This window comes from Lipotes vexillifer, unplaced genomic scaffold (assembly GCF_000442215.2).
Source record: "Lipotes vexillifer unplaced genomic scaffold, Lipotes_vexillifer_v1.1 scaffold1335, whole genome shotgun sequence".
NCBI classification, from domain to species: Eukaryota; Metazoa; Chordata; class Mammalia; order Artiodactyla; family Lipotidae; genus Lipotes; species Lipotes vexillifer.
Window position 1 is genome coordinate 173,971 of NW_006770293.1, and position 14,798 is coordinate 188,768.

Genomic DNA, 14,798 nt, shown 5'->3' on the forward strand with positions numbered 1-14,798 from the left:
AATGTAGTCTGAAACCTCACGGGCCCAGCTAAAACTTGGGTGTTCTATTATTGATGAAGATGGGAAGTCTAATATTGGGGGATAACATTTACCTCTGATACCGGAAACACAGAGGTTAAGAGTGGGCTCTGGTCTTGTTTATGGTTTCCTTTGCTGTGCAAAAGCTTTTAAGTTTCATTAGATCCCAGTTGTTTATTTTTGTTTTTATTTCTATTTCTCTAGGAGGTGGGTCAAAAAGGATCTTGCTGTGATTTATGTCATAGAGTGTTCTGCCTATGTTTTCCTCTAAGAGTTTGATAGTGTCTGGCCTTACATTTAGCTCTTTAATCCATTTTGAGTTTATTTTTGTGTATGGTGTTAGGGAGTGTTCTAATTTCATACTTTTACATGTACCTGTCCAGTTTTCCCAGCACCACTTATTGAAGAGGCTGTCTTTTCTCCACTCTATATTCTTGCCTCCTTTATCAAAGATAAGGTGACCATATGTGCGTGGGTTTACTCTGGGCTTTCTATCCTGTTCCATTGATCTATCTTTCTGTTTTTGTGCCAGTACCATACTGTCTTGATTACTGTAGCTTTGCAGTATAGTCTGAAGTCAGGGAGCCTGATTCCTTCAGCTCTATTATTCGTTCTCAAGGTTGCTTTGGCTATTCGGGGTCTTTTGTGTTTTCATACAAATTGGAATCTAAGGAAAAAAATAAAGGTCATGAAGAACCTAGGGGTAAGACGGGAATAAAGACACAGACCTACTAGAGCATGGACTTGAGGATATGGGGAGCGGGAAGGGTAAGCTGGGACGAAGTGAGAGAGTGGCATGGACATATATATACTACCAAACGTAAAATAGATAGCTAGTGGGAAGCAACCACAAAGCACAGTGAGATCAGCTTGGTTGTTTGTGACCGCCTGGAGGGGTGGGATGTGGAGGGTGGGAAGGAGGGAGAAGCAAGAGGGAAGAGATATGGGGACATATGTACATGTATAACTGATTCACTTTGTTATAAAGCAGAAACTAACACACCATTGTAAAGCAATTATACTCAAATAAAGATGTTAAAAAACAACAAAAAAAAGAGTGGGCTCTGGAGTCAGATGGCTTCTTACTGATTCTTGGCTCCACCACTTACTAGGTTGTAACTTTGGTCAAGAATTTACAGTTTTCCATGTCTGTTTCCTTGGGTGTAAAGTGGGAATAGAGTTTTCATGAGCATTTAATGTGAAGACATTTGGAATGGTGTCTGGCCATGTGCTCTTGTTATTACCATTATCCCCATCATTTATTGCAACTCAGCTAAGCTACAGCCAGGATAGCCTCTGGGTTTTATTTAATACTCTAGCCCTAGAACTTAGTAGGATGCCTGGCACTTCACGGATATGGATGGATGAATGAATAAATGAGTCAGACTGCATGTTTTGAATTGTGGAACGTCTACTTTTCTCTCTGGTTTAGCTGGGCATTACTTTATCCCTTTCAACCTCAGTTTTCCCTTCCTTAAAATGAAGATAAACTATGCCAAAGGTCCTTCCTTTCTCCCTCCATATCCACTCTCCACCCTTCTCAACACTGCTCTGTGCCAAGCAGGCTGACCTTTATGGATTGCATCAGTGAGCTCTTTTGCCCTCTGCCCTCCTGTGAATTGCCAGGAATTGGCCTTTGGAAGGCACTGACAGTTAATCAGCAGTGGGAGGAGAGTTGGCTTGGACATTTATTCCTGTGATTTCCTCCCTGCAGGGCCATGGTTTGGCAGTGGCTGTATGCTATGGATTGGACGTTTGCATCCCTCCCAAATTCAAATGTTGAAATTCTAACTCCTAGTGTGATAGACTTAGGAGATGGGGCATTTGGGAGGTGATTAATTCATGAGGGTGGAGTGCTCATGAATGAGATTAATGCCCTTATAAAAGAAACACCAGAGAGCTCCTTCCCCACTTCTGCCATTGTGAGGACACTGTGAAAAGATGGCTGTCTATCAGCTAGGAAGTAGGCACTCACCAGTCACTGCTAGTGCCTTGATCTTGGCTTTCCCAGCCTTCAGAACTGTGAGAAATAAATTTCTGTTGTTCATAAGCCACTTAGTCTGTGATATTTGTAACATAGCCTGAACAGACTAAAACACTGTGTCTGTTCTGAAAGCCTCAACTACCAAGTGACCCTCTCTTTACAGCTGTAGATCATTCTGGGTTCCATAACTGCCCTACCCTATGCCTCCCCAATAATGCTGTCTTCAGGGTGCTTCATCATTGTTTGTTTATTTTCTGAATTCTGGCCACACTTTTATGAATAGATTCTTTATTAAACTCTCTTCATTCCCCATTTGATCTTTCTTTTCCTTCTGCCGTGATGATTGATATACAACACTCAGGGTTGCTTTAAGTATTTAGGGGAATAACATATATAAAGTGCTTAATATGGTGTTTGATACAGAATAAGCAGTCAATAAACTTAAGCACCACTAGTGCTATTATCTATTTCCTTTTCATACTCATTATTTCAGTTTGGCAATATCTTTGTTTCATGTAATTTTCAATGGTGTTGATTGATTTACTGAAATATTTTACTGTCAAAAATGATGAGATTCACAGAAAGAGAGACAAAATGAAAAGGCAGAGGACTATGTACCAGATGAATTAACAAGATAAAACCCCAGAAAATCAACTAAATGAAGTGGAGATAGGCAACCTTCCAGCAAAAGAATTCAGAATAATGATAGTGAAGATGATCCAGGACCTCAGAAAAAGAATGGAGGCAAAGATCGAGAAGATGCAAGAAATGTTTAACAAAGACCTAGAAGAATTAAAGAACAAACAAACAGAGATGAAAAATACGATAACTGAAATGAAAAATACACTAGAAACAATCAATAGCAGAATAACTGAGGCAGAAGAATGAATAAGTGACCTGGAAGACAGAATGATGGAAATCACTGCCAAGGAACAGAATAAAGGAAAAAGAATGAAAAGAAATAAGGACAGCCTAAGAGACCTCTGGGACAACATTAAACACACTAACATTCACATTAAAGGGGTCCCAAAAGGAGGAGAGAGAGAGAAAGGATGCAAGAAAATATTTGAAGAGATTATAGTCAAAAACTTCCCTAACATGGGAAAGGAAATAGCCACCTAGTCCAGCAATCACAGAGAGTCCCAAGCAGGATAAACCCAAGGAGAAACATGCTGAGACACATAGTAATCAAACTGACAAAAGTTAAAGACAAAAATTATTAAAAGCAACAAGGGAAAAATGAAAAATAATATACAAGGGAACTCCCATAAGGTTAACAGCTGATTTCTCAGCAGAAACCCTATAGGCCAGAAGTGAGTGGCGCGATATATTTAAAGTGATGAAAGGGAAGAACCTACAACCAAGATTACTCTACCCGGCAAGGATCTCATTCAGTTTCGATATAGAAATCAAAAGTTTTACAGACAAGCAAAAGCTAAGAGAATTCAACACCACCAAACCAGCTCTACAGCAAATGCTAAAGGAACTTCTTTAAGTGGGAAACAAAAGAGAATAAGAGGACCTACAAAAACAAACCCAAAACAATTAAGAAAATGGTAACAGGAGCATACATATGGATAATTACCTTAAAAGTGAATGGATTAAATGCTCCAACCAGAAGACACAGGCTGACTGAAACAAGACCCTTATATATGCTGTCTATAGGAGACCCACTTCAGACAGAGGGACACATACAGACTGAGTGTGAGGGGATGGAAAAGATATTCCATGCAAATGGAAATCAAAAGAAAGCTGGAGTAGCAATACTCATATCAGATGAAACAGACTTTAAAATAAAGAATGTTACAAGAGACAAGGAAGGACACTACATAATGGGATCAATCCAAGAAGATGTAACAATTATAAATATATATACACCCAACATAGGAGCACCTCAATACATAAGGCAAATACTAACAGCTATAAAAGAGGAAATCGACAGTAACACAATAATAGTGGGGGACTTTAACACCTCACTTACACCAATGCACAAATCATCCAGACAGAAAATAAGGAAACAGAAGCTTTAAATGACACAATAATCTAGATAGATTTAATTGATATTTATAGGACATTCCATCCTAAAACAGCAGATTACACTTTCCTCTCAAGTGCACATGGAACATTCTCCAAGATTGATCACATCTTGGGTCACAAATCAAGCCTCAGTAAATATAAGAAAATTGAAATCATATCAAGCATCTTTTCTGACCACAACACTGTGAGATTAGAAATCAATTACAGGGAAATAAAACATAAAAAACACAAACACATGGAGGCTAAACAGTATGTTACTAAACAACCAAGAGATGACTGAAGAAATCAAAGAGGAAATCAAGAAATACCTAGAGACAAATGACAATGAAAACATGACGATCCAAAACCTATGGGATGCAGCAAAAGCAGTTCTAAGAGGGAATTTTATAGCAATACAATCTTACCTCAAGAAATAACTCAAATAAACCATCTAACCTTACACCTAAAGGAAATAGAGAAAGAAGAACAAACAAAACCCAAAGTTAGTAGAAGGAAAGAAATCATAAGGATCGGAGCAGAAATAAATGAAATAGAAAACAATAGCAAAGATCAATAAAACTAAAAGCTGGTTCCTTGAGAAGATAAACGAAATTGATAAACCTTTAGCCAGACTCATCAAGAAAATGGGGGAGAGGACTCAAATCAATAAAATTAGAAATGAAAAAGGGGAAGTTACAATGGACATCACAGAAATACAAAGCATTGTAAAAGACTACTACAAGCAACTCTATGCCAATAAACTGGACAACCTGGAAGAAATGGAAAAATTCTTAGAAAAGTATAACCTTCCAAGACTGAACCAGGAAGAAATAGAAAATATGAACAGACCAATCACAAGTAATGAAATTGAAACTGTGATTAAAAATCTTCCAAGAAACAAAAGTCCAGGACAAGATGGCTTCACAGGTGAATTCTATCAAACATTTAGAGAAGAACTAACACCCATCCTTCTCAGTCTCTTTCAAAAAGTTGCAGAGGAAGGAACACTCCCAAACTCATTCTACAAGGCTACCATCACCCTGATACCAAAGCCAGACAAAGATACTACAAAAAGAGAAAATTACAGACCAATATCATTAATGAGTATAGATGCAAAAGTCCTCAACAAAATACTAGCAAACAGAATCCAACAACACATTAAAAGGATCATACACCATGATCAAGTGGGATTTATCCCAGGGATGCAAGGATTCTTCAATATATGCAAATCAATCAATGTAATACACCATATTAACAAATTGAAGACCAGAAAACATATCATCATCTCAATAGAGGCAGAAAAAGCTTTTGACAAAATTCAACACCCATTTATGACAAAAACTCTCCAGAAAATAGGCATAGAGGGAACCTACCTCAACATAATAAAGGCCATATGTGACAAAACCACAGCTAACATCATTCTCAATGGTGAAAAACTGAACTAAGTTCCTGTAAGATCAGGAACAAGACAAGGATGTCCACTCTCATCACTCTTACTCAACATAGTTTTGGAAGTCCTAGCCATGGCAATCAGAGAAGAAAAAGAAATAAAAGGAATACAAATTTGAAAAGAAGAAGTAAAACTGTCACTGTTTGCAGATGACATAATACTATACGTAGAAAATCCTAAAGATGCAAACAGAAAACTACTAGAACTAATCAATGAATTAGGTAAAGTTGCGGGATACAAAATTAATGCACAGAAATCTCTTGTGTTCCTATACGCTAACAAAAGATCAGAAAGAGAAATTAAGGAAACAGTCCCATTCACCATTGCAGCAAAAAGAATATAATACCTAGGAATAAAGCTATCTATGGAGGTAAAAGACCTGTACTCAGAAAACTATAAGACATGGATAAAAAAATCAAAGATGACACAATCAGATGGAGAAATATACCATGTTTTTGGATTGGAAGAATCAATATTGTGAAAATGACTATACTACCCGAAGCAATCTACAGATTCAATGCAATCCCTATCAAATTACCAATGGCATTTTTTACAGAACTAGAACAAAAAAATCTTAAAATTTGTATGGAGACACAAAAGACCCTGAATAGCCAAAGCAATCTTGAGGGAAGAAAACAGAGCCGGAGGAATCAGACTCCCTGACTTCAGACTATACTACAAAGCTACAGTAGTCCAGACAATATGGTACTGGCACAAAAACAGAAATATAGATCAATGGAACAGCATAGAAAGCCCAGAGATAAACCCACGCACCTGTGGTCAACTGATCTATGGCAAAGGAGGCAAGGATACACAATGGAGAAAAGAAAATCTCTTCAGTAAGTGGTGCTGGGAAAACTGGTCAGCTACATGTAAATGAATGAAATTAGAACACTCCCTAACACCATACACAAAAATAAACTCAAAATGGATGAAAGACCTGAATGTTAGACCAGACACCATAAAACTCTTAGAATCTATGGAAAACATAGAACACTCTTTGACATAAAACATAGCGAGATCTTTTTTGACCCACCTCCTAGAGTAATGGAAATAAAAACAAAAAGAAACAAGTGGGACCTAATGAAACTTCAAAGCTTTTGCACAGCAAAGGAAACTATAAATAAGATCAAAAGACAACCCTCAGAATGGGAGAAAATATTTGCAAATGAATCAATGAACAAAGAATTAATCTCCAAAATATATAAACAGCTCATGCAGCCCAATATTTAGAAAACAAACAATCCAATCCAAAAATGGGCCAAAGGCCTAAATAGACATTTCTCCAAAGAAGACATACAGATGGCCAAGAGGCACATGAAAAGATGCTCAGCGTCACTAATTATTAGAGAAATGCAAATCAAAACTACAATGAGGTATCACCTCACACCGGTTAGAATGGGCATTATAAGAAAACCTACAAACAACAAATGCTGGAGTGGTTGTGGAGAAAAAGCAACCCTCTTGCACTGTTGGTGGGAATGTAAATTGGTACAGCCACTATGGAGAACAGTATGGATGTTCCTTAAAAAACTAAAAATAGAATTACCATATGACCCAGCAATCCCACTACTGGGCATATACCCAGAGAAAACCATAGTTCAAAAAGACACATGCTCCCCAATGTTCATTGCAGCACTATAGACAATAGCCAGGTCATGGAAGGAAACTAAATGCCCATCGATAGATGAATGGATAAAGAAGATTTGGTACATATATACAATGGAATATTACTCAGCCATAAAAAGGAACGAAATTGTGTCATTTGTAGAGACGTGGATGGACCTAGAGATTGTCATACAGAGTGAAGTAAGTCACAAAGAGAAAAACAAATATTGTATATTTATGCATATATGTGGAATCTAGAAAAATGGTACAGGTGAATCGGTTTTCAGGGCAGAAATAGAGACACAGATGTAGAGAACAAACGGATGGACACCAAGGATGGAAAGCGGGGGTGGTCGTGGTGGCAGTGGGATGAATTGGGAGATTGGGATTGACATATATACACTAATATGCATAAAATAGATAACTAGTAAGAACCTGCTGTATAAAAGTAAATAAACCAATAAAATTTTAAAAAATGATGAGAGCATATCTAAGGTTAATTTTGGGGTTAACCTTATACCTTAAAACAAAATGATACCTAGTAATTTTTTCCCTAAAAGATAATGTCTTATTTTTCGTTAAAGTATAAAATATGAAGCCCAATACAGTGTCCCCTGCCATTGACTTGTGAACTTTGGAATCTATGAGGAAGAGTAGTTGAGCTAAGAGTATAGGAGTCAGAGCTAGGAAATTAGGCTTGGAGGCTGGTGATTTAGAAGGTTGAGGTCTTAGGGGGCAGTGGTCACAGAAGCCTAGGAGGAGACCAGGGAGCCAGGATCAGAGACTACAGTTAAAATTTCTCTGTGTAGGGTGGGTTCTTAGTTTTACAGAGCCTATTTATACTTAACAAAAATGGACCAAAGGAATTTGACTCTAGCTATGATACTCTTGCAGCTGAAGTCTCCAAATTTCTAAACAGTAGTTCTCTTTTCTGAACAAATCTAGTGGAATTAATGTGATCTTGGGCTTCATTGGATGTCTTAGGGAAGCTAGTCTTCAGATTTGGAGAAAGTAGTTGGTTTCTCGGTGGTGATGAGTTCTGAATCTCTGCTGTGAACCTCCACATTTGTGATCTTCTAGAGTTTTGTATGGGAAGAATATTGAATCCTCAGCATCCATTTTTTTTCTGAGATCCTCTAGATATTACCATGATGCTTCTGCAATTGACTTTAGTATACCCTGTAATTATCAGGTTTTTCTCGTAGCGATAATTGCTTGATAATTCTTTGAATTATCCTCTGTGATAGAGAATGGATAACGATGATGGTGATGGTATCTGAAGTCCTATGTGATTTACAAAGTGATTGGTACATTTTCTTACTTAGAGAAGTTAAAATATACTAATCTTGAGAAGGAAATAGAAAGCAAATTAGCATTAGTATGTAGTTGAATGCGGTACTTTCCATTTCATGGAAACACCAACCTGATTTTTATTTTCCAACAAAACATAGTAAAGAATTGCCACTTTCACATATTTATGATGTAATCGTTGACTGCTTTGGAACATTTCTTATTTTTTAATGTTAATGGAGTCAACAATTAAAATCAGAATGTACTTCAGAAATATATTTTAGTAACTGAGCATTTGTGGCAATTCATTTATTTTCCTTGTATGTGGCTTTTATTTTTCCAGATTTGGATATCAGAAACACATGAGAAAATGCCACAAGTTTGTTTAAACACAGAATTGGCTGAAATAAAGAGCAAGGCTTTATTGAATGAGGAAACTATGAGCTCTGGAATTATTGAAAGGTATGCTTCATACTGTCCTTTGCTTAGAACAGGCACATTCAGGAAAGGGTTTATATAAGTAGTGAAGAGGTATAGTGGCCCCAGGTGCATATTACAGGACCACATCAAGCACAATCAACACATCTCAAGCTTCCATGCTTTCTGTTCATGCTGTTCCCTCTGGAATTCCTTTCCCTTGTTTGTTTGCCAATCAGCACTACGCATTCTAGGTCCCTCTAAAATGTCATTTCCCGTTTACACATTGTTTTCTGGTCCTGGTTCTGACGACTTAGGTTTGAACCCCATCTCCACAATTTACTTGTGAAAATTATGCGGTATCTATAATCCTCAGTTCATAAAATGGGAATTATGAAAGTATCTACTTTATAAGGTTGTTTTAAGTTTAGATGAAAAGTATGAAATGTGCATAAAAATACTGCCTGACATGCAGTAAGAATTAGGTAAGCTGTCATTAATCAGAATTAATTGCTCTCATATTCTTGCTCTCTGAGCATTTTGTTTATGTTCTACATAGCAGTTGGACTTACATTCAAGTTATTTATATGAAAGTGTTTCCTCTGAGATTGTTCCTTGAGGGTAGGAACTGTTTCTTAGTCACATCTGTAATCCTGCAGCCTGGCATAGTGCCTTTCCATGGAAATGTGTGACATAGACTTCATCTTGTATTGTAGTTATTGGACAAAATGCTGAAATTTCTTTCCATTTACTTGTTGGGACATTTTATTTTGCAAAGTGCATTAAAGTTGCAAACATGGAAATCCTTTAAAAATTATAATAAAAATTCAGCTCCGAAATTAATTTTATATAGCTCTGAAAGTTTATAAATATCAACTTGACATGTTTTCTAAAAATTGTTATCTTGTTTCCAGGGACACTGGGTTGCCTGCCACAGGTTTTGGAGCTCTCTTTCCTAGCCACCCATCAGATTGGTACGAAATGTTCAAAATGTTCATAGTCCCTAAACTGCTGCAGATTGCACAAAATGTTTCTTAATGGTTCAGGAGGTTTGTTTGCAGGGGTGAAGGGGTGAGGGGTGAACCAAGGTCAACAAAGTGCCCTTTATGTGCCATCTTACAGACTTCTTTCCTTTTTTAAAAAAAATGGTGTTTATTTTTTTCCAACTTATTAATACCAACAAACCTGTTAGAAGAAAAATAGATTATCATTTAAAAACAACTGTAAACATGTGTATTTGTGTGTGTGTACCAAAAAATCAGCATTAGACTTCTTTCATTTAACAAAAGATTTTTCCCATCAATATGTAAGCAATAATAATAATAATATAGTAGTCAATACTCATTATTTGTAGATTCTATATTTACAAATTCTCTTACTTGCTAAAATTTATTTGTAACCCTCAAATCAATACTAAGGGTGCTGTTGCAATCATTAATGGATATACATAAAGTGGCAAAAAATTTGAGCCACCCAATGCACACGTTCTCAGCTGAGGTGGAACAAGGCAAGACTCTGCCTTCTTGGTCCAACTCTCATACTGTACGCAAGTGTCCTTTTCATGGTCATGTATGTTTTTTTGCATTTTTTTGTGTTTTTTGTTGGTGATTTTGCTGTTTGAAATGGCTTCCAAGTGTAGTGCTAAAGTGCTATCTAGTGTTTCTAAGAGCAAGAAGGCTGTGATGTGCCTTATGAAGAAAATAGGTGTGTTATATAAGCTTCATTCAGGCATGAGTTACAGTGTGGTTGGCCATATTCAACATTAATGAGGCAACTATATAATGAATAAAATGTCTCAAACAGAAACACACATAAAACCAAGGTATGTATTGTTTGGTTGATGAAAATGTTGTGACCAGAGGCTTGAAGGAACCTAGCTCTGTATTTCCTATAGAGCTAGGAAGGGGTTCAGGATTTGCTAATTCAGTGTTCACAGTTCCTTTATAGAATATTACTGTGAATAATGAGAATTGAGTGTATAGCAAGAAACTACTATTCTTTACTGATACATAAATTTCTTTTGGGGGCAGCATGACTTGTTACTACAGAAAAGAAATTTCCACTCATCTTTCTAAAGAAGACAAACTTTCATAATTTCTGTAATGATAAATAGATAAGTGATGAAATATAGGTACTTACAAGCATGAAAAAATTCTAAGTGTTAGATTGTATATTATGAAGATATGAGTACATATTATCACTGGAAATTTAGATGTTTTTGCTTCCTTTGAGAGCTGTCTGGCATTAGAGTTAACCTGTTCTGCAGAGTCTGCCTAGGGTGGGGGTGGAGAGTACCCTAAATAATAATGCCCCACCCCATTTCATAGTCATCTGTTACAATTTTGGCCAGGTGTTTTAAACTGCGGGTTCTAATCTTCATTACTCCTGCAAGGCTGGCCTGGTCTGTGTCCCCTACAGCCTGCTGTAGCATCTCTAAGTAGGCTGGAAGATCCACAGGGAGTATTCCCAGAGTGATAGTTGAGGAGGCGGGCTTCTGGCTTCTATCAAGGTGATGAACTAAAAACATCCTACTGGCTCCATTTCTTGCACTGAAATCTAGAAATTCCAATAAAGACATGGGTAGACAGAATGAATCCAGAGGCAGACTTTGACAGCTATATCAAAACTCTGAGAAAATCTTTGGAAAATGATGGGCTAGAGCAGAAGATTGCTGAGGGATGGGTTGAAGGGAGAAGAGAGAAGGCAGGGTTGAGGTCTCTACATGGAGACTTGGGCCAACCCAGGGTGAGAGCTGTAATCTCAGTGGGCCAGGCTTGGATAGGAGCTGAACAAGGCTTATCTATTGAGTTTGCAACTTGGATTATATGCTCCAAGTTGGATTTTTCTGCATTGATTTTGACTGCTGTTTTCAGCCAAGGACAGAAAATGAGACACCCAGGGCTTTACATAATAGAAATTTTGATGCCAGCAACCTGCCTCCCTGCAGCTCTGACCTCAGCATTGAGATCTATAATGACAGTACAGATAGCCAGGAGGACCCTGAGTTGTCTCCCCCAACTCCAATTAGGGAAAGCAATCTCAGATATAGAGGAACTAGGCAGTATATCTTAAGGAGAAAGAAATGCCAGGGAAAATAAGTGCAGTTAAGCCCAGAGAAGTGCAGTAGAGGCACTCAACTCATATCTCCTATGCATACACTGAAGACACCAGCTAAGCCTCCCTTTTCAGTGGACCACTTATGTAGTCATCAAAAGCAGAGGCACACATTAAAAAAAAAAAAAAGCAGAGGCAACTGATCGTCTTAGTAATAATACAGATGAATTCCAGGTCTTAAAAAAATATCATGACACATGTAAAGAACAAAAGCATCATGAAGAATGAAAAGATATAGGCAACCTATACCTGATGAAGTAGACCTGATGGAACAAATGTAACAGGAATTTAAAACCAATGGAACCGAAATTTAAAGCTTTATTACCTAGAGAAATAAAGACAGTTACAAAATAAGGCAAAATAATAAAAATCAGGTTGACATTAACTTCCCAACAGCAACACTGGATGCAAGAGCATAATATTAAAATATTGAAGGAAAAGAATTTTGAACCCAGAATTATTTAAATGTGAGAGTCAAATAAAGATATCTTCAGGCATATGAGGACTGGTTTCAGACTTACTATCCTGCCACAAATAGCTACAGGACTGAGCAAAACATATTAGGCAACTGTTGTCAAGGGTTGGATAGCAACCAGCATGGTTCTGTGCTCCTGAAGATGAGATGTGAGCATCACTTATGCACTGAAGTCACTTTTCCTGGCTGCAGTGCAGCAGGGTGAGCCCATGAGTAGAGCAGTGTTATTGTTGATCTGGGAGGCGGGAATAGGAATTTAGAGCTTCTGATGTAAATGGAATTTGTACGATACAGTATTGGACAGAAGGAAGTTGTGTTTGGAGATAGGAACAGTAGTCTGCATGGGATTTCCCTCAGGTTCTTAGTCAAGGGCTGGGCTCTGCATGCACTATCAAAATAGTACATATTCCTGCTTTTAAAAAATCAAATAGAACTGTCTATAGTGTATTCTAAAATTTCACAATGGTACTCCCTCCTGCATGGTAGTATTGTGTAGTGGGCTTTAGGGCTCCATTACCTGCTTTCAAATCCTGGCCCTGCCACTTACTAGCTGTGTGAACTTGGGCTAATTGCCTAACCATTTTGTATCTCATTTTTCTTCATCTGTAAAATGGGGATGATAATTATAAAGCCACCATGTTATAGGGTTGTTGTGACAATTAAGCAAGTTAATACATGTAAAACAGTTAAAATAGTAATTTGTGCATACGTGGTAAATGCTACGTAGATCAGCTGGGCTAGACACTTGGCAAACCCTTTTCATCTAGAAACACATATCTATCAGTTCAGGAAAATATTCTTTTTTTTTTTTTTTTGTGGTACGTGGGCCTCTCACTGTTGTGGCCTCTCCCATTGTGGAGCACAGGCTCCGGATGCACAGGCTCAGCAGCCATGGCTCACGGGCCCAGCTGCTCCGCGGCATGTGGAATCTTCCCAGACCGGGGCAGGAACCCGTGTCCCCTGCATCGGCAGGCGGACTCTCAACCACTGCGCCACCAGGGAAGCCCTCAGGAAAATATCCTTGATTTATTTCATTGATGATTTATACCCTCCATTTTCTTTGTTCTCACTTTTTGGAAATCCTTTATGTGGATGTTGGTTTGCCTGGCCTGGTTCTCTAATTTTCTCATCTTCTCTCTATTTTATATTTATCTTTATTGTCTACTTTACTCTCTGTGTCTTCAACCCTACTATTGAGTTCTCTTTTTGTTTTCTGAATCCTTCTGTTTTTATAGAATCCTTTTTTGTTGTTTGTTTCATGACTGAACTATCTTCTCTTATCTGTATGGGGATGTTAATAATAGTTCGTTTTCCTTAATTTTTTTCTTCATGCATCGTATCTATTTCCTCCACGATACTTTTTATTAGTTTGCCTTTTATTTGTTTGCTTGGTCTCTATCTTCCATACTAGAAGCTTTCCTCAGATGTTTGGTAATTAATTCTTGGTTCTCTGTGCATGATTAAGAGATGAGGGTCAGAACCTGCGTGTGAAGCTTGTTGATTTAGAGCTTCACTGGAGGAATCTAGGTGGGCCATTTTTTTTTGTAGAAGCCCTGGTATCAGTATTTTTAGTCTTTCCTCAGGGACTGGTCACATTCCCCAGAGGAAGTTCCCCAGATTGCCCATTTGAATGACGAAGGGCTGGTGCCTGTGTTATTGAAGTGAGTAAGGCAATTGGCTAGGACATCAATATTAATCCTTCATCGTGTATGGTCACCGAACTGTGTTGTTGGTCAAGAACTTTCTCTTTTACCCTTCCTAGTGAATAAATTTCTAGTTTCCTGCTGGAGTAGGAGAGGGGCCGTTATCCAGCAGTAGGGTGTGGAGGAGGAGCCCGGAGCTCATGTGCTCCTCAAACAGCTCTTCCCCAATCCTCCTTTGCTGATTGAGGATTTATTCAGCTTTCTGCTAAGTCAGAGACCACTCATCCATCTCTTGAGTTTCCAAAATTTATTTCTCTTGTTCCTTTTATGTTCTCCTTGTTCTTGTGGGTTTATTTTTACTTTTTTGAGTAGCTTTATATCCTTGATTTATTTCATTGATGATTTATACCCTCCATTTTCTTTGTTCTCACTTTTTGGAAATCCTTTATGTGGATGTTGGTTTGCCTGGCCTGGTTCTCTAATTTTCTCATCTTCTCTCTATTTTATATTTATCTTTATTGTCTACTTTACTCTCTGTGTCTTCAACCCTACTATTGAGTTCTCTTTTTGTTTTCTGAATCCTTCTGTTTTTATAGAATCCTTTTTTGTTGTTTGTTTCATGACTGAACTATCTTCTCTTATCTGTATGGGGATGTTAATAATAGTTCGTTTTCCTTAATTTTTTTCTTCATGCATCGTATCTATTTCCTCCACGATACTTTTTATTAGTTTGCCTTTTATTTGTTTGCTTGGTCTCTATCTTCCATACTAGAAGCTTTCCTC

The 14,798-nt window shown here is 37.7% G+C and overlaps 1 protein-coding gene across 1 annotated transcript in view; it reads left to right on the forward strand.

Moving 5' to 3' along the window:
* Window positions 1-14,798, forward strand: part of CFAP95 (cilia and flagella associated protein 95) — an 85,519-nt gene that overhangs the window by 28,946 nt on the left and 41,775 nt on the right. The window contains exons 3-4 of the mRNA XM_007446054.1: window positions 8,710-8,828; window positions 9,698-9,766. Of these exons, the coding sequence (XP_007446116.1) occupies window positions 8,710-8,828; window positions 9,698-9,766 (188 nt within the window). The remainder of the gene's footprint in view (window positions 1-8,709; window positions 8,829-9,697; window positions 9,767-14,798) is intronic.